The sequence below is a fragment of the Embiotoca jacksoni genome, unplaced genomic scaffold, assembly GCF_022577435.1.
Source record: "Embiotoca jacksoni isolate LCO1_2020_lvr unplaced genomic scaffold, fEmbJac1.0.p SCAF_3, whole genome shotgun sequence".
In the NCBI taxonomy this organism is placed as follows: Eukaryota; Metazoa; Chordata; class Actinopteri; family Embiotocidae; genus Embiotoca; species Embiotoca jacksoni.
The window spans coordinates 3951588-3972561 of record NW_027185381.1 but is presented as its reverse complement, the minus strand read 5'-3'; the positions used below and the strand labels follow the sequence as shown (position 1 = coordinate 3972561).

The following is a 20974-nucleotide window of genomic DNA, read 5'->3' as shown; positions in this document are numbered from 1 at the left end:
ACACACAGACACACACACACACACACACACACAAACACACACACACACACACACACACGCGCGCGCGCGCGCGAATACACCATTTCAGTCCAACCTCATATACGTAGTGAAGACTTTAAAGGAACCCATATGTGTTCACATGGCACAATACTTAAAAAATGGATGTTGCTCCACAGAAGCTACAAATTCTGAAACATGGTTGATTCACACACATTTGAAATCTTAGAGAACAGAAGATCTATACAATCACAGTAGTTTCAAGGTGGATACCCAAGTTAGGTATCACTACTTCAGTGTTAAAGTGATGCAAAATTGCTGGAAAAGTGTTTTTGCAGAACATTTGTTGACACTGTTTTGACCTTTGACATTTTGAATCTAAAATGTTATTACTTCATCATTATATCCTGTTTGACATTTGTGTGAAATGTTGGATCAATTAGCATATCGATTCTTGAGCTATGGCCACAAATATTTTGTGAGGAAGCAGTGACCTTTGGTGTTTGTCTTTCTATGTCCTGATCAAACTCAAACTCCGTGAGTTGCTGGCTGATTAGGGTTGAAAGAGAGCATGTGAGGAGCCTTCCTCACATGATAAACTCATTATATTACAGAACAACTGAAGCCTGAAAGAGGGGGGGAAGCTCCTTCACAGAAAAATAAGTGTGACAGCAGCTCCCCCTGCTGGTACTGAATACAGGTTTCTGGTTTACAATCCAGCTGGAGGAAAACACATCTTGGAAAAACCTTCCACTGTCTTTTCCATTAATAGTAACAACCGTGAACATGTGCTAATACACACAATATCTTTGAAAACTTTGAACTTTTATTGTCACTTATTATTTCTGTGATTTCAGTGAAAGTAAGACATTACTTGTGTATTTATGCTATTCTATTTTACTTCACTGCATCTCAGATGAAAATTTTCTGACTTGTGACATCGAATAATCAGTCACATTGGACATTTAACTGCAGAATAATTGACTTTGATCCTTACTGATAATCCTTTTACATGTTCACACTCTGGATGCAGGACTTTTGCTTGTAGGAGTATTTTTGTTGCCTTGCTCTGCCAGACTGTTGATCACAGCTTCAGTTGATTCACGCACTAAATCTAGGTCTGATAACACCAGGCTGGTATTTTTAAGTTTGAAAATTTACAGTGAGTAAATCATTTTTTCAAGACACATGTTGTATATAGCTAATGAATTATATAGAATGAAGTGTTGCTCCTGTTAAAAAGAAAAAAAAGAACAGAAAAAACATACAGACACAAACATGTTTTATGTTTTAATTCCACAATTCCACAAAATACAAACAGCTGAGGGTATTACAAGATATCATATCATAAGATATGAAACTATCATCAGATATGCTCAGCTCAGAGGGAATTTATTCATCATTTGAATACTGATGATCATAAATTCCCTTTGCAGAGCTTTTTATATACTGATTCCTCCTCCAATCAAGATCAGTCAGAGAACGTGATGACGACAGACGCAATAGCTTTCTGATGCCTTCCAATGCTGTGTTTATTGTTGGAATTATGGGAATATTACACAAATACTAATGAAACAGAGAGATGGAGGGTACATAATTTAAATTATTTTATAAAGATTTTGAACCTGGTTGTTTATGTAATGTTAAAAAAGAGATGAACGTCAAAAAAAAATTGTTTATACTGACAATTCATCTGACAGTTGGTGTTTAAGGTTTAGGGGGAAAAAAGCAACCACGTTTCAATTATCTTCATCAGACATTCTTTTATAAAGTTTGGGTTTACAGTTTTTGTCCAATCTTCATTGATCAAAAATTATTTGCTGTATGATTTAGGGTTAGTTGACCGTACAATTACAAACTCAAGTATGTGCACCACGAAAGTGATGTCGAGTTTTCTGGAAGTACCTGAATGCAACACATTAGCACCTCCTACATCCGGTGAAAAACCGCTATCTATCAGGGAAAAACATCCCGAGCTGGAATCCGCTACATGGACACACAGTTGTTGATGCTGTTACGGTGTGATTAGTGTTTATTTTGAGAGGTTTGGAGCTGCTCCAGAAGCGCAAACAGAACATGCCCGGACGGAGGTAACCGTTCCCGAACTGCTGCTGCCTCCTCAGCCGGCTGAAGGACGGAGCAGGACGGACAAACGCAGATGGAGAGACCGAGCAGGTTGCTGCTGGTGTCCGAGCTCCGCGTCAGAAACACCGCGTATGATGTGAGCCTGAGCCGGTCCCTGCTCACCTGGAAGAGACGGGTCTCCAGCCCGGTGTACCACCCGTTCAGACCCAGTAAGACCCGGTTGATATGTCTTGTGTGTGTGTGTGTGTGTGTGTGTGTGTGTGAGGGGGGGGGGGGGGCTTCATCTTTTACGTTGGCCTTAAAGGCACCGCGGACATCCCGTGATAAACAAAAGGACAGACAGAACTCAAGACAGGACATGTTGGGGGGGGGGGGGCAGACACACACACTGTTTGGACCTGCAGATGACACACAGAACACAACATGGTTTAATCCAGACTGGAGTAACAAATTAGACATATCTGGTTACAACATCCAGAGTGACACACAATATGTAGAGGACACACTGAGGCTGCAGGCAGCGGGAGGAACAGTACCAACCAAACCTCATATATTCTCTACAGGATTCTAGATGCACAAAAATACTGAACAACGTCATGTCAAAGTTCTCGCAGCAGGATTACATTTAGTGATTTACCACACCACTCAGTTGGTGACGTGTTTGAGCCCACTTGTTGCGGCAAGTCCAACATTAACCCTCCACCAACCAACTCCTCATTGAACCATCTGACTCATATCTGCTAAATGCTCCAGTGTTCACCAGCCAGTGTCTCCTTGGGTCTGTCTGATGTTTGCTGCTGAGTAGGGAGAGTTCAGCAGCTTTTTCAGTGCTTTTTCTCTGATAACAACATTATGATAGAAAAGTAAAGTTGGTGGCAGATAGGTAAACACTAAAGTTGAAACGTATTTCATGCTTTTAAGCTATACATGTTGTGGATAAATCCCTATAGGCTCAACACTATTACCCCTTTTTATCATTATCATTGTTATTACCGACTGTCATCATGCAATCACGTACTATGTAATGCTTTTAATTATTTGATGTGTCATGGCTTTCTGGGAAACTTAATGGAACTGAGCCATCATGTGCTTTCCCTCCAATGACCAAAGTCTCGACCACATATTTGGTAGTTCCTCAATTCTCTACACCAAAGTCAATACCAGTGGAAAAAAATAGATCAAAAAATGTATTTCATTTTTTTATTTAGTAATGTAATCAGTACCCAGCTCACTTCATGAGCTCGCGGTGTGACCGTTGGGATACAGACGCTGTCGTTGCAGTTCACGAATAACAATGATGACGATTCAGGATGTGGACATTTTGCCGACACGTTCTTCATATGTAGTAAACAACTGAAACTATCCAAATGTCCGTCTTTGAGCAGCTTTGATACGTTTGAGGTGTTTCTTCTTTTCTTTCTATTTGTACTCTGGCTTTTAGTTGTCTATAAATTCACTGCTGATGATACAACTCAAGGTAAAATATCTCAACACACATGACTCTTTGCTGTATTTTGTTTTACGGGCCTCTTAACCATAAATACAAACAATGTACCACCATGTTCTCAGAACTTTGGCGTTGCCGTGGTACCGATGTAGCCGTCCTCATGACATAACTAATGTGTCTCTCCCCCCAGAAACCAGCCAGGACACAAAGCTAAAAAGGAATTAGCGTCTATGTGGCAATTAGTTGGCATATTTTCACTACACACAACACTAGGGGCCACAAGATGGATCAAGTAAACAGATGAGGACTTATTTAGAAACTTGCAGTCATTAAAACTCAAGATTTAACACAAAGACTTCATTTTTTGATTGTGATTGACACTATTTGAGGATATCGTCATGTCCGAATATACATAAATCTGCTTAGGAATGATAGGAAAAGAACCTGCCTGAGAATCATCACATGTTTTAGTTTTCCTCACTATTAAGGTGATCCGGTGATACGTGTCTGTACATCCGTGGGTACATTACCAAAAGGACCTGCTAATAGTCAACTCAGCATAGTTTCAATGAAGCCAACAAGCCAAAATGTCGACAAATATCAAGAAATATGGGGCTCAAGCGGCAGCCCACACCTGACTCCCTGACTCCATGGTGGCATTATGCTTTTTGAGTCTGGCAACTGCAGTGTCACATTTTTTAAAAAGTGTGATTTTGTTGATCAGGTTTGTGGTTTTAAAGCAGAACGTTCACTTTTTAGAGCAACTAGTTTGTAAATAATTAGGTATTCCAATTATTGTAGACTTTAGGTGTTATTTTAATGTGCATAGACTTAACGAAGACGTCGCTGTCCTTATCAGGTGACTTTAGTCCACAGTTTCAAGTCTGGTGAAGGAGCGGCCCATTGGACTGCAGTCTCACAGAAGGACCGCGTTTACGCTTGTCGAATGTTTCTAAAGTCAAGGTGAAGCTAAAGATTACACTTGACCGGAGGTTTTTGCTCTCACTGAAAGTGCAACTTGGGAGTCGTAGTTACCCGTTTATGTCCACGGTGCCGTGGCTTTCACTTTTCAATGAAAGAACTGAATATTTTCTGACCCATTGGATCATCGTCAGCACCGATGATTCACCCGTCTGTGTGCATATCCAGGATCCTGTTGCTGCAGGACATCTGCAGGACGCTTGAAATACAGCAACTGTCAGGGTTTGTTGTCAGCAGGTTCACGCTCCCTTCTGTCTCGTCTGTCTCAGGATCTCAGCTGATCACAGTTCAGATGTTTAGCCTTAGTCGGTACCAACAGAAACAGCTGGTGTGTGTGTGTGTGTGTGTGTGTGTGTGTGTGCGTGTGCGTGTGCCTGAAACAGACAGCGGTGTGTGTTTGTGTTGAGATTGGGTTTCACTTGTGAATCTTTAATGTCTGACCTGATTACTGTTTTCTGGAGCTGCTGCTATTTCTGTAACGTTCACTGACGACTGCAGAAGACGTTTCGTAGGAAAATAGCGAGACATTAAATGCACAGTGGACGTCACAAGATATTTAAACTCGAGTTTGAAACACCTGCTGGAGGTGAGTCCCTTGAGGCTACGTTAGCAGCGACAGCACTTGCATAACACATCTGACCGAACTGTCGGCAGACAAGTGGCATTGTGGGTAATGTAGGCGCAATATTTTTACAAGAAGGAAGAACACATGAAAAAAAGACGATATTTCTGGTTCTGGTGTCGCAGTTTTTTCAGCCGTCCATCCTAAAACAGTGTCGGTACTTCCTGTGATGACACGCAGAACAATGACAGTCAGAAGTCTATTTAATATTAGCTCACCATGTCTTTATTACCTATTCTACACTAGACGACACATTTTCTTTAGCCTTTCTGCTTGGACAGAACCTGTGACCTGGTGGTTCTTATAAAGTTTGTTCAAACAGGATGTCTGTGTCCTCAGCAATGGAAAAAAAAAAAGACGGCGTTATTTTTTTTGCAATTCTAAACCTGAAACCACGCTGCGGCTTTAGTGGTTGATTTTTGTTAATTAGGAATATGTTGCAGTTGTCTTAATGGACGTTATGTTATTTATTTCTGTAGAGTTATTGACAGTATGAGCGTCTTCACTAAATTATTGTAAGTGAGACACTTTTTTTCCGCAGACAATTTTTCTAAATAAATGACAACATTGCTAATCAATCCATTTCTTTTTATTTCATTTCAAGTTCCTTCAGAACCATGAATTGTCTGGTTTAAAGAGCATTCAGGGCACAATGTCTAAATCCACTTTAGTTTAACGACGGATAATCTGAGTGCAAAGTAAGGGTGGATGGTTCAGAGGGGTTCTGCTTCATCTCCTAATGAATCATACATGTAAGGTATACATTTTTTTTTTTTTTTTTTTTTTTTTAAACACCCATCAGAGTGTCACCTCCCTTTCCCTTTAAAAGTCAGCAGCACTTGCTATTATAACGGCAGATTTTCCCAATCTTTCACATTTGCACATTTGTACACAGCTGGATGTCCCTGTGCGTATAACAAGCAGCGTGTACGTGCACTGTGCGTCCACCTATGTAAGCAAGTACTACTACGGGCCATTAACTTAAAACCAAATCGTGCATTCACTCTCTGCTGCCTCATTTTGAGACCCACACTGACCTGATCTATAGGAAATTATAACATGCTTGTTCTTCTATAGTATAACATTTTTATCTCTAATAATAGGCAGGTTAATCAATAATGGATATAGATGCAGCCCTACGCTGCTCCACAGTTGACATCACAGACAGTTGACCCGCTGTTGTTTTGGACTGTTGAGGGATGGGTGCTGCTCTGTGAGGTGTTAACTGTGTCCTTCTCCTGCAGGGTTTTGTTTTCCTTCATTTCCTGGTCGACCAGACTCAGGTAGGACATTCAGTTCCCACAATGCAGTGGTCCACCTCCACCTGCTGACAGGAGGGTTAGTGATTGTGGTGCTGCTGCTGGACCATGTTTCTGTGTTTTGATGGCAAAATTATAAACTCAACCAGTGGTTTTGCTCCAAAATGAATGTTATTAATTAGTCTCAATTGGTGTAAATATTCTGTACCATCAGAAATCACATTTTGGAATAAAGCGTGTCTTATCAGAGGAGTATTAGTGTCAGATTTGATCTTGTGTCCATCAGATCCAGCAGAAACATGCCGTCCTCCCTGTAGCTCCTGGTTCAGTGTTTGATGTGTAGTTTGGCTGAATAGTTGTTGTAACTCTGCTGGCCTGTTGTAGTCTGTTCAGTTTGTAGATCTACATGCTGCAGCTTTTACAAAAAAACAACAACTGCACAATCAAATGATCTTAAAGGAGCAGGGTATTAGGAAATCTTGTTCCTTTTCTTTCTGATATTGAGATGCTGAATTGGATATCGTTCTCATGCTTGTGTGTTAAATATGCATATGGACTCTTAGCGTAGCTCCAGCACATCCAGTAGGCCCAACTCAGCCTAACTGCTGCTATAATTTAAGGAAAAGTGCAATACTATTTAAAGTGTTAATGGTTTCTGTACAGAGACATGCATATCTATGTATTTTTGATTTTCTATTTTATGTTGCTAAGACGACTGCTGCCAAACAAAATTTCGTTGTGTATTTATATACTATGACACTAAAGATAGATCTATCTATCTATCTATCTATCTATCTATCTATCTATCTATCTATCTATCTATCTATCTATCTATCTATCTATCTATCTATCTATCTATCTCTTTCTCTCTCTCTCTCTCTCTCTCTCTCTCTCTCTCTCTCTCTCTTCTTTTTCTCTTTCTTTCTCTCTCTCCCTCTCTCTCTGTGTCTCTGTCTCTGTCTGTCTGTCTGTCTGTCTGTCTGTATCTATCCTGAAACATTGCAAAGTTGTAAAAAAAGTATGTCAGCCCTTTCAAATGACTTGGTTTTCAGCATCTTCATCTAACTTGCAATATAGACAAAAACAATGTGCTTAAGCTAATACTACACAGAAAAATGTATATTTTATGTGTCAACATATTCATTAAATATTAACAGTGCGGGTGGAAGAAGTAAGTGCATCCATAGATTTACTGGTTGAACCTCCATCAAGCAACGTTTCTTGTCTGAGGTCCTTCCACAGCATCTCTGTGTCCCTGGCGGGAAACCACGTTTAATGATGTTGACCATCTCCAGTGATTCCTACAAGCTTTTAGCTGTTACTGTATATCAGACCGGTTGTTATGTTGCCTTCAGGTGGAAACAGAAAAGCAGTAAAGCGATGATGGTCGGCGGCACCCTCTTATATCTCCTGTTTTCTCAGTTTTGCTCCCGGTCGTCTCCGTGGAAACCGTGGGCATCCATTTCTGAAAGTTGATCTGTGCACCAGAGCTCCCTCCCCATCCTCAGGGCTAACATTATGTAATATGTTCATGCAAGCAGCTCTCAATGCATGACACGCCTATGAGTCATGTGATCGACCGGTAAACGAAAGTCTCAGGTGGGCTGTTACTAAAACGTAGCACTGACTTCAAAAGTGTAAGTTACATTTACATCATAGTTTGAACATTTGAATCCAAAAAACAGAAATCCACTTTGATCTTTTCTTTGTATTCTTCACATTTGATTCTCGGTTTATTTCTTATTTTCCAGGAAACCACTGCTTTCAGTTCATTTCTTTAAATATCATGTGCCTGTGACTATGTAGTTTTTTTGTGTGTGTTTTTTTTTAAGTTATTCTAGATAGTGAAAGTGTAAATAACATGGTGTCCAATGGTGCCTTCACATGCTGCAAAGAGGCTCTAAAATCTGAGCGTAGCCCCTGTGTTTTGAAGCTTAAAAAACTGTGTATGTGTGTGGTTTTTGTTTAGGTGTGTGTCACAGTGTGTCAGTGTCAGAGATCATCTCTGTCAGAGAGGAAGAGGAGAACGGCAGCGGACGAAGAGATGATAGCAACTGGAAGAAGATCAAGGAGAGAGAAGGGAAGGACTACAGGCGGGCCTTCACAGGTAAACACATGGCTGAAAAACAAAGCCTAAAAACTGCACTTCTTTAAAGGGCCACTTGAAACTCACTCCAAAATTGGGCAGGGAGCGAGCGGTGGATCTGACTCCATCTGCGTCCTACCAATAGCCGTGACCTGACTGCACCACAGGCCTGTCAGTCAAACAACCCCCCCCCCCCCCCTCCCACCACCCCACCCCCCCACCCTAATTTTTGTATTTTTGTATTTTCTAATTAATGACGGAATTATTTTCAGATGGACCTCCAAAAAACTAACTAGAAAAAATGTTGACTGATAATTTGATGGGACTAGTTGAATGTGAGTCTATGGAGCTGGAGGCTTTTTGGAGCCATCCTCTAGTGGCACTCAGTGGTATTGCAGCTTCTGGCACTTCCGCATCGGCCTCATTTTTCAGAGCTGGAAGCTACGTCCACTTCTATATACAGTCAATGGTTAAGGCTTAAAGTTATGCATCATCAAGGGTGAAACTGCTCTGAGTGACAGGTGGGTGCTGTCACTGTTGTCTCACTGCCTGCAGGTTTCAGCTACCAGGCTGGACACTACGCCTTTGCCCATGTTTAGATTAGACATTGTTTTTCCATTTTTAAAACAATACATAGACTGAATATTGCTCTTTGTCTCCATCTGGTGGTGAGAAACGCCACCGCCCCAGCTTTTATTTTGAAAGTAGATAGAAGTATCAAAGAGGATGACTCTTCCCGGTCAACTTGAGCAGGAGACTCTCAGTCTTGGTCACAGACGGTTTCTCCCTCTGAAGCATGTGTTCTCCGAGCATCCGTCCTAGCAACTGAGCAAATGTCTTAGCAACCGGAGAACACATGATGCATGCAAGTGTGCAGGGACCATGGATGCATCCTTACGATTGAGAAACAGCCTGAAAGATCTCCAGAAGTCGAGTCAAAGCTTCACCAGCACAAGATGGCAGAGTCCATTTCCGCAATATTGTGGCTTCACTGTAGTTCAGTGGGGAAAGTGGTGACGTGTCATCTGTCTTTGTGCACAGGCTGTAACTTGAGTTCATGCTCAGCAGATTCAGACTGCCAACACTGAGAAGCTTTAATTTCGTCAACATTTCTGTTGATCCAGTTAATTAAACTGGAACACAGCTGTATGTTCACTTCGTGGCTTTAAACTTCCAGTACATTTTCACAGTGAAATCATCCCATGAGACAAAACCTTTTCATGTGAAACAGCTCATCAAAACGAAATTATTTTGATGATATTCATGATGAGGTCTTATTTATCAATCACGGAGTCAATTCTAATGATTGTTTTTGACTTGTGTCTGTTTCAGTGTTGTATGTGGAAAGGGGTCGGCAGCACCGCTGGCGGTGTGCCGAGGTCACCTTCACGTGTTCGGACGGGGCGCTGGGTCAATGCTGGGTCAGCAGCATCAGAGAGCAGCTCACCACCATCAGTACGACTTTTACACCGACACACAACGACTGAACATGACACACTGCTGCCTGAAGCTACCTGTAACACAGTTGTCGTTGCTTTTTGTGTCGACAGCCAGCCGACCCAAACAGCTGCTGGTCTACATCAACCCGTACAGCGGGAAGCGACAGGGGAAACAGATCTACGAGCAGAAGGTCGCCCCGCTGTTCGCCCAGGCCGGCATCTCCACGCAAGTCATCGGTATGTCCTGCATCGCTCACATCCCGCTCTCTAATGTGGCCCTTTCCTTCGTTCAGGAAGGCCCTCTCGCTTGTGGCCCTTCAGAACGGAGCTAGAAGGTGAAGGGCTTAAAATCTTAAACTAAGGAAAATGGGACACCAATCGCATCCCAAATTCGCCTAAATTATTTTATTAATATATCAGTAAGTCTCAGGAATTTGATTCCTAAATTTATGGAAATATTCAGTATGATGACAAAAAAAGTGTATCTCAAAGAGGGGAGCCTTTGTCAGATTTCGTGCTTCTGAAACACATCCGGGAAGTTTGACATGCAGCACTTCTCCACAACTTTTTGTGGGAAAACAAAGGACACTCGCCATAGACTTTAATGTAAAATGACAGTACAAAACCCAACTATTTAAAAAATAAATAAATAAAACACCAAAGTTAAATAAGCTTCCAAATGATCCAAAGACACCCTGTTAAGTAAAGATACATCCACTCTGTGTGCCATAGAAGACACTCGGTAGAGCAAAAAGTTTCACTTTAACCCTCTTCAGTCACAGAAGGGACTTCTGTCTCCCAGCCGGCACCGGGTTAATGCTGTAACTCAACTCTGGTAAAACCCAACCAGAGGTGCTCAAATCTATTTTTACCTTACCGAGTCTCCAGGGAAGCAAATTGCCTGTGAAATATTTTACTTTTCATTCCTGCTCTCCAAATAGTATTCGAACTCACCTCAGCACTGTGATCTGACATCTGACTGAGCTGCATCATAACCGCAGCCTCCCGTTGTCTTCCTTTAGTGCAGCTCAGCGCTGTATAGCCGTTCTATCAGGATTGTTTTTTAAGGCATGTCAGGGGAAGAAATTGGATGTGAACAATTTTGAAGAAATGGCATGACTTCATTAATTTAGTCAAGTTTGGAGAAAAGTCTCAACTTCCTCCGGTTCACTGTTGCCGTAAATGCAGTATGTGGTATTGTTTTCCCCCAGAAAAGGGGCGTAGCACTGATGTCGGTCTGATCTATGTGTATGTTGTCATAGTGACGGAGTACGCCAATCATGCGAGGGATCACCTGAAGACGCAGGCGGAGCTGAAAAGGTTTGATGGGTGAGTTTTGTGTAATTGAATGAGCTCCTTCACAAAACCTCTACACGCATCAGAGAACAAACTGCCTGCTTGTATCGGTGAACCGCTAAAATAATAGCACCGCATGGGAAACATGTCAGACCTGCTGTCTTAAATGTTCACGTTTTCCTTTGACCCCATCTCAGCGTGGTGTGTGTCGGAGGGGACGGCATGTTCAGCGAGATCATCCACGGGCTGATCTGGAGGACACAGATCGACGGCGGCGTCGACCCAGACTGTCCAGATGAAACACTGTCTCCCTGCTCACTTCGCATCGGAATCATCCCTGCAGGTCCCAAACTCTCATGTGACCCAACAAATATAAAAATACAGATTTTAGTTTTGTTGCCGTTGCCATTGTAGATTGTATAAAATGTTGGCAATGTTGCTTCCATCCTTCGGGGTAGCGGCATAGTGTCAATGTCGTAAATTCCCCTGAGCAGGTTAAAGAGGTCCATGACACGACTTGTTTGCAGACGGGGGTTGGAGAGATCCTTGACGAGGCTTCAGGGATTGTTTAGTGAAGTAACATGGCCTGTAGCATCAGCTGTATCGCTATGGATACCTGCAATTAAACTCTCTGGAGTCTGGAGTTTATTTTTACTGTGCAGTTGTACTAATTGCTGTCCTTGTTTAGCTTTTAAACTGTCCTTACCCTACATGCATCGTATCTATTCTTCAGTATAAACTCTTGTTATAAGTTTAACTTCTCATATTGTCAATTTAACAAAACTCCTCTAAACCCAAAATACATAAAAGAATGACTCGGGTCCCACAAAAATGTACAAATCTTTAGTTAAAGTAATTCTGTGTTAAAATAATTTTTTCTACACAAAAATTCAGACATAAATTGTGAGTGACTTGTGAAAGCCCCACATTTCTACATGATGTATAAATACAGTTATGTTACTGTTTATAAAACATAGACAGACGCACTCCTGATTTAGAACTGATGTTAAACTGCTGAGCTGAACAATGTTTGAGGTGAATACTGATATGACGTTAATAGACTGCTCACAGCCAATCAGAGAACAGGAGTCTTTGTTATCTGGGAGTAAATGCAGGTGCTGATTGTGACCCTGTTTCTCTGTAATATTTGTTTGTGTCCTCTGTGTTTTCTGTTGTTCTGCTCTGTGAACACACACACCATCATCAGGGAGACTTTACCTCTCTCTGCAGCAGCAGTATCGCTGGTTAATTTATGGCCTCTGTGATTGGTGCAGGGGTTTGTGTGCTGCTCCCTGCAGCAATGTTGTTGTTGGAAAATATGCAGTTTAAAAATCTTGCACCAAAACAATTATGGAAATATTCAGAATGTTTGACAACCATAGTTCTGGATTTTATCTCTTTGGGACTTTCTACACTGATAAACTTCAGGTGTCACGGTCAGCTTTGTTTCTTCTGACAGACAATCTGTTTGTTTCAGGTTCAACAGACTGCATCTGCTTCGCCACTGTGGGCGCCAACGACCCCGTGACCTCTGCACTGCACATCATAGTGGGTCAGTCACATGGTCTCCTACTAAAGTGTCAGTGTATGCCTGCTTACATGTCTCATTTTTGATTGTGTATCTTTGGAAACAAAGATTTTGGTCTCTTAACACAAAAGTATTTCAGGTTAGTATGTTGATAGTGTGTCCGTGTGTGTGTCCGTGTGTGTGTCCGTGTGTGTCTTCAGGAGACTCTCAGCCGATGGACGTGTGCTCAGTTCACCACAACAACACGTTCCTGCGATACTCTGTCTCCCTGTTGGGATACGGTTTCTATGGCGATGTGCTTACTGACAGTGAGAGGAAGAGATGGATGGGACCCGCCAGATACGACCTCTCAGGTAGAAAAAGACCATGTATGGCAATGTTGAGACCATCTATAACCTTTCGTTGTCCCAGATTATTGACATTGATGTTCTGGATCCGGCAGGCTTGAAGATGTTCCTGACTCATCATTACTATGAAGGGACGGTGTCCTACCTGCCGGCCAGAGGCATCATGGGAACGCCACGAGATGCAGCGAGGTGTAGATCCGGGTGAGTGAGATGTGAAAATGAGTTTTAAGTAATACAAGAATTCACCAACAACTTACAGGTGTTTGATTTGTACTTTACCACCTCGTATTTGACCTTTTGACAGCCGTGACCTTACTTATAACTTGGCTAACTTAGTTTACCACTCTGCTATGGTTGAATAATGATTTAATTTGTATGTGCAGCCGTGTGTTTCTTAGAAATAACATTGGTGTGTCTGTAAATCTCCAGCTGTGCGGTTTGTCAGCACAACGGGCAGCTACTTTCAGAGAGAGCTGAGAGGTACGAGATGGACGAGGCGTCAGACTGTGGTGAGTACAGAAAAATAGCCATCCAGAGCTTCTAAACACTAAATAAGGAAATTACTGAAATGTATTTGGTATCTTGGGAATCTGGCTTCATCATGTTGTATCTTGTTTTATCACCGTAAATATTTATACTTTATTTCTGAATAAAAGTGGTCCGTGAATACAGCCGTGGGGGACGCCAAAGGATAGAGATGTACACAAGAACTAAAATGAGCGGCATTAACATGACTACAAGACTAACCATTCCTTTAATACCTTCTTAAAGTTTAAACGATAATCTTAATCTCAATCCACCCATCACTGTTCTGTCAATCAATAATCCATCCATCCATCATCTATACCAGCTTTATCCTGAACAGGGTCACGGGGGGCTGGAGCCTATCCCAGCTCACTTCGGGTGAAGGCAGGGTTCACCCTGGACAGGTTGCCAGTCCATCACAGGGCCACATAGAGACAGATGGAAACAAAGACCATTCACACCTAAGGGCAATTTGTAGAACCACCAATGAACCTGAGGTGCATGTTTTTGGATGGTGGGAGGGAGCTGGAGTACCCGGACAGAACCCACGCAGACACATGGAGAACATGCAAACTCCCCACAGAAAGGCCCAGGCCCGGATTCTGGGCCCGGAACCTTTTTGCTGTGAGGCGACCATGCTAACCACTGCAGCACTCTGCCGCCCTCAATCAATAATATTGGAGTATATTTATTTAACTGACAGATTTGGTCAAGTTTTCATGGGATTGCAGATGTTCTGAAATCGAGTATTTCAAGAACTTTTTCACCAAGTTGACTTAAAGTTTCTCCAAGTTTATTCTTGATCTTAGAAACAGCAGTTGACACAACAATCTCCCCTCAAGTAGCTTTTCCGTTCAATTACATTTTCAAAGTCTGAAAAAAAACTTACAATTCAACTCTTTAAAGTTATTGGATATGTCACGTGTTTAACGTGTTAACATTCCCTCTCCATCCTGTTATCTGATTGGTCCGTGTGGTTCTGTTTTCAGAGAGTGATGGCGAGTGGAAGACGATCCGAGGGAAGTTCCTCGCTATAAACGCCGCCAGTATGAGCTGTGCTTGTCCTCGCAGCCCCAAAGGCCTCTCGCCTGCCGCACACCTGGCCGACGGCACCACTGACCTCATCCTGGTCCGAAAATGTTCCCGCTTTGACTTCCTCAGGCACCTCCTCAGACACACCAGCAAAGATGACCAGGTTTGTTGCCAGGCGGGATAATAAATCCCCATTATCATTCGTGGTCTGTCCACATGATGGCAAGATGTCAGTCAACAAAAGACTGAATCGTCTCCTTCTTCTTCTCTTGTTCTCTCGATCAGTTCGACCTAACTTTCGTTCAGGTCCACCGGGTGCGGCGGTTCCGCTTCACGCCGCGTCACTGCCAGAGCGACTCGGACCTGGAGTTGGACCTGCTGGAGAACGGCAAGCGGCAGATCTTCAGCCAGATCTGCCGAGACCACCCGGCTTGCGGCTGCGCGCCCGCCTACAGCAGCTGGAACTGCGATGGCGAGATCCTGACCCACACGGCCATCGACGTCAGGTACCGAGACGCTTTGGTTTGGTTTCCAACTTACAAATATTCAAACTGGGTTTATATTTCTCTTAAAAAAAAAAAAAAAAAAAACACACATTCTCCTTTATTTTCTCAGAGCGCACTGCCAGTTGATCAAACTGTTTGCACGAGGGATCGAAGAACCGACGGTGTTCGAGGATCTCGCCAACCCGTGTGCAATATAGACCCGTCACTCCCCGTCACACACGGGAGTCGTCTCTCCTCTTCCAGCCGCTGCCTACGTCACTGCTGCTCACTTTAACCGTCATCACACCCGTCATTAGGAGACTCCACAGGATTTACTGACTCCGCAATGAGTTGTGCTGTTACTCAACAAATGTCAGCAATACGGACCGAAACAAAACTTTACTTTCTGGATCTGAAAGTTCAAAGTGATTTCCTCACAGGTGGGAAGTGATGAGTGCTTTTCACTGTTGGAAATTAGTAACTTATAGATCCACAGAGAAACACTGCACGACTCACTTGGCCTTGGTGCTTGAAATGGTTGGTTGGTGTCTGGTACCTTCAGCCCTGAAACGGTGACCTGCCCTGTTTGGTAACTTTTCATCCGCTGAAGGTCGAAGCAACATTGACGTGTGCGTGTCTGCGCTGCTCAGAAAGTTGCCCGATGTGTCACTGCCCATAGAATGACCTGTAAATCTCAAATCCAGTTTTAATCCTACATTCTGTCTCTTTTTCTCTCTACTCAGACTTGTTTCTGGTTACAGAGGTGTTTTCACTGGGATTTTTCTCGGGGGACATTTTCTCCTTCTCATTGCGGTTTAAATTCGGACTACAGGTCAGACTTGTAACGACTTGCCTCTGTCTTATTGGTCTTTTGATGCGGACTTGTCATGACTGGAATGTGTCTCGGCATCGGGAGTGTTGAGACTCTTGACATGTTACGTCTTGGACTTGTCTCAGCCTCATTGCTGTCTGGACACAGACTTCTAATGCATCGGTCCGGCCTCAGAATGTGAATGTTCTGACCAGGACTTGTAGCGACTCTGATTTGCCGTGGACTCGTAGGTGTCTGCATTTGGACTTTCCCGTGTCCGTCTTGTGGGTGGATTTGACTTGACCTTTACTGAGACTTGTATTGGGTGTTGTGGGGTTTTTGACTCTGACTTGTTTTGGTATTAGCAACCAGTCTCACCTGTTAATACCTTTTTGCTTTTACCAGCTCCAAAGGTTTTGAGTGGACTGCAGAAGCTTGTCAGTCAGACATTAATTTGACTTGATCATGAAACTGATTGGATACCTTTTTTTCTATTATGTTGGACTTGCTTCTGCTTTGTGACTGTTGACTCAAATCTCTCTTGGACTCAACTTGACGGTGATGAGAACAGACTGCTGAGAGATTTTGTATTCATTCAGCATATTAGTATGTTTGCAATTGTTACATAACGTCCACTTATTTACACTTTTTGTATCTGGTCAATTATTTCAAAAAGTATCCTGGATTTGTAATTATCTGTTACATGTATGCGGGATACCAGACACCTCCCAGTCATTCCCAGGGTCATGTGATTTTAAATCACATTTATGAAAATGAAAAGAAAGAACATTCATAGAAAAGAATAATGCTGACAGGAAATGTGTTTTATAACTTTAGACAATCCCCGTCTTTTCTCATCAGCTGTGCGAAAGTTTCTGCTCCTCAATCAGGTCCGTTATAATCATCTCCAGCGCCCCATATTTCTGACTCTTCTCCAGAACACCTGAGCTCAATGGTAGCTTTGAAATTTCATTTTTACATATTTTATTTCCCCCAAATTCAGATAAAAATATTAAAAACCTCAAATTTTTGATTTTAGTCAAGACGATTGTTGTCAGTTCAGCTGGTTGTGGCTGTGGAAGCTGAACATGATACGCATGATGGTTTTTAATCCTCCATTCCTGCTCATTATGCAAATGAACTCGGTCTGAGCAAAGATGTAACACAAAGGAAAACCTTGGAAGAATTACTGCTTTAACACCAGTTTCACACACACCACCTGTTCGGATAACTTCAATCCAAACGGAACTGTAGCGGTTCATTTAGTCTCATAAAACCTCAAGATAATCATCTCGACCTACAAATCAACTGAGATTTACAGGCAGCACAAATATATTTTCTACAACAACAACAACAAAAAAAATGCCTTTTTTAAATTTATTTTCTTCCACTTTTCAAAGTTTTTCCTCACAACAAGGTGCACTCCATGGTCAAAAGTATGTGGACAGCCGGACATTGCAGCCACATGTGGGAGTGGCATCATGGACACTAACTATAACAGCCTCGGAAAACAAATTTTGGAAAACCTTTATTGTATGGTTTCCCTCCTTTGACCTTAAGTGGCTCGAAGACAAAATCAAGAAAACTGACCAAAACAAAAGGACACTAAAAGTAACGACGCCAGAAAACGAATTTCTGCAACACAAACCTAGATTTGATTTTGTTACGGGTGTAACGTTACACAAAATTCAGTTAGGTTTGCGTTTGGTTTCTGAGCGTCCTGTACTGAATAATTTGGGTTCAGTTACGACAGTTTGAAGTCACGTGATGCCATGGCATGGCCAGAGACGGCATTGCTGTCAAAATGTTCCAAGTGGAACTTGTGCTGTTGAAACTCTGTTTCGGAAGTGCATTCAAGACAAGACATGAATAGACCTCTGATGTGAACTGTTTGGATCATGGGTGTACAAAACAGAAGTCTCATACCAAAACAAACCTGTAGCACCGAAGATTGAATGGCACGCCTGTTTTTTTTTTATAAACGGTCGTGAAGTGGCTGCAGTGACAGAATTGAGTGCCTTGGATAAATTAGGCTTAAAAAAAATCAGACATCTGCAGCCCCAACAAAGATTCATACTCTTGATAAAGCCTTCTTTCAGGAGGGCACAAAGCAAAAAGGTTGGGAACCACTGCAATGAAGACAATGCTGTCTACAAACTTTTGGCCGCAAATGTTTATCTACAAATACTTTTATTTTCTTGGCTTTGTCTTAAAAAACAGTTTGCGCACGAATGAATTCATCTCGCTGTGAGAAATGTGATCGTTGTGAATCGTGGCTGTTAAAGAAAGCCGCTCTGTGAAGTCCAGTGTTGATAATCAACCATCTGCTGACAAAGACGACACCGATTTTGTAGGCAATGCAAGTTACATGTAGCAGAATCTTTCCATGGTCTTTCTGAATTATATTCACAATGAAGGTCTTCCCCAAGCCACAGAAGGATGATGTCGGTCTGTCCCATTCCACATCCAAAGATATCTGTTCCTATAATCATCACGTCTCATTCCTCCTCCCCAGAAAATGAACTCTGTAAGTCAGTCATGTGGAAAATAATTGAACTTGGCAGGAAGTTGAGCATCAGCACTGGACTGTCAGAATGTAAATGTTTGTTTGTTTGTTTGTCTGTCGTGTGTTTGTTGACCAGCAGTCCTGTTTCCTGCTGACGTCGAGCTGGACTTAAACTGAAGGATGAGGGAACCAGTAGCATCTCACGGTGTTCTGAAGCACCAACCAATCAGTTTTCAGCTCTATCGTGATTTTAATCTGACCAAATACCAGCCAGGGTTTACTGATGTAGCCGTCTGTCTGTCTGTCTGTCTGTCTGTCTGTCTGTCTGTCTGCCTGCGTCTGAGACTGCTGTAGTTCAGCACGGAGGTCTTCACAGGTTCAAAGTTTTGAGCCAAAGCAGATCCATGAAAATTCTGCATTCATTTTTAGGAGAACTGGTGTGAAGTATACCCAAGGATGAATACAAATCAAAAATTCTGATTGCAGTGACTATAATGTGAACTTGACCCAACTTGGGTCCCAGCTGGAGCCTCTGCTGTTTCCAACCAGGTGGACCGGTGAAGACTTGTAGCTGAACCATCTGTCTGGTGTCCATTTATCTCTTAAAGTCATATCAGATTCTGCTGTAAATCCCCCAATCAGCAAACCAAATGTGTTCAACTTGTGCACACGGAGGTCGACTGATGACAGATGACTGAAGTAGAATTATTTTTAGGAGAACACAACAAACATGTATTCACATTTAGCTGGCTCTAGTTATTAATCTTGATGTAGAACCTGGATAAACCAGGAACAGGCAAATTTATTAGTGTATTTTTTTGTGAAATAGCTGGAATGATATTGTAAATTAGCTACCGGAGCTGGTTTGTTAACTGCTAACATGCTAAACAGGCCAGGAAAATGCGAGAAGCATTCTAGTTCATCCGAAAACGGTAAATGTACGATGGACTATTGTTGGTCACTAAACCACGCGTTAATCATTTAGCAGTTCAGACTCGGACGGAGAAAGAAACTGAATGGAGGCACACATTTTAAGTTCAGCTTGCTCTTGAGGAAACGCAACTTTTTTCAAAGTTCACCAAAGCTAAACGAGACATGGAAATCCTCTCAGATTTCCTGCACCCTGTTGGTCATTGATCCAAACAGTTGCACTGGAAATTACTGATTTAACTGCAGCCTTTCTTACTTTCAGCTAATCATTGGTAACACTGTTCATGTCTGCCTGATTTTATTTTTTTGTGTGTTAATTCTAGGCTGGGAAACATCAGGAATTAAACTACGACACCGTGATATCCCTCCCTTGGTAAAATCGGGGGGGGGGGGGGGGGGGAGGGGGGGGGATGGGGTTTTCTTGTTCCTCGCATTATTACATTCTAGCAGCTAAAAACTTGGCTATGTTGCAAACTGAACAATAACACAGTTATTGACTTGATTTTACAGCAGAGCAGCTTTATATGGCGACACGCAGATGGTATGATGGCTTCCTCAACTTTAGGCTTTCCAGCTCCTCATTCCCTGAACATTGTTAAGACTGTTTGAATGCGATCATGATAACAACTGATAGAAATGCCGGCGTGGCCAGGGCCTCCGAGAGAAGGAAATGGGTAAAAACCCAGATGATAACTGAACACGTAGAATTACAGATGTAACCAAATCATCTCGAGTGTTGTGTTTAAGATTTAGAACATAACGAATAAACGGAACTTTATTTGTAGCATTGATTAGTCGTCTATATTTTTCTGATCATGTAGTTTTTAAGTTGATACCAAATGTAAATTTCCATCTTTGATTTGTATCAGTTAAATTAAAACCTCCCCTGCCTCCAGGAATGTTTTTTTATTATTATTATTTTCAACACCGGTTTCATCTGAAACAGAAAACTAGTTTGATCTAGTGAATCAGTCGACCTCTAGCTGTAACCTCAACTGTAACTATTACCTTCTGCTGTAGCTATTGCATTATCAGGAATTAAAGACAGTTCAACTCTTTGTCTGTGTACACAGTGATGATGACTGTTATGTGCAGCCAGCATCAGCTGTCTTACTTCTTTTAGAAAATTAGCTCCTGCTCCAAACAAGTTTAAATCAAGCTAAAATTAGACTTTTAAGACTTTGTGAAACTTTGATGATGATGACACTACTAAAAATAATATAAATGCTGCTTGTGATCATGATTTGTGTCAAGGTCCAGGACATAAAATAGACAATATAAACACAACTAATGTCAGAAAAATAACGTTAAATATAATTCTGTTTTTGTACCTACTACATTTCAAAATAGTTTGCTCTTTGTTATACTGTACATCATCTATCCAGGCCAGGAACATGATGGAAATATGAGCATATTGTCAGCTGTTTTGCACAAGAATGATGCATTTAGACCAAAACTGGATTATAAATGGAAAACTGCCCACAAGCCTCCAAACTCCATCTGATTTGAGTCGAAATATTGATCTCATATTTGTCAAAAATGAACGTTGAAAATCAGCGAAGATGCAACCGTCCTCCAGCTATGATCAGACCTTCAGA

At 42.0% G+C, this 20974-nt stretch overlaps 1 protein-coding gene across 2 annotated transcripts; it reads left to right on the top strand.

Annotated features, from left to right (window-relative positions):
* The first annotated feature begins 1954 nt into the window (after positions 1-1954).
* Positions 1955-20434, top strand: LOC138205997 (ceramide kinase-like). Of its 2 annotated transcripts, XM_069162407.1 has the most exons (14): positions 1955-2291; positions 6377-6415; positions 8361-8498; positions 9810-9932; positions 10028-10153; positions 11179-11245; positions 11410-11555; positions 12690-12764; positions 12941-13093; positions 13183-13288; positions 13517-13596; positions 14602-14807; positions 14930-15150; positions 15260-20434. In XM_069162407.1, exons 1-14 carry the CDS (start codon positions 2156-2158, stop codon positions 15345-15347), a joined length of 1704 nt encoding a protein of 567 aa, XP_069018508.1. In that variant the 5' UTR covers positions 1955-2155; the 3' UTR covers positions 15348-20434. The 2 variants fall into 2 exon arrangements, with proteins under 2 accessions (XP_069018508.1, XP_069018509.1); XM_069162408.1 differs by lacking the exon at positions 6377-6415.
* Positions 20435-20974: the final 540 nt, after the last annotated feature.

Excerpts from the sequence above, each read along its gene's own strand:
- LOC138205997 (XM_069162407.1), top strand. The coding sequence starts at position 2,156 with ATGGAGAGACCGAGCAGGTTGCTGCTGGTGTCCGAGCTCCGCGTCAGA. Across the intron at positions 11,246-11,409 it reads GAGCTGAAAAGGTTTGATGG|CGTGGTGTGTGTCGGAGGGG; the intron begins GTGAGTTTTGTG and ends ACCCCATCTCAG. Across the intron at positions 11,556-12,689 it reads CATCGGAATCATCCCTGCAG|GTTCAACAGACTGCATCTGC; the intron begins GTCCCAAACTCT and ends TGTTTGTTTCAG.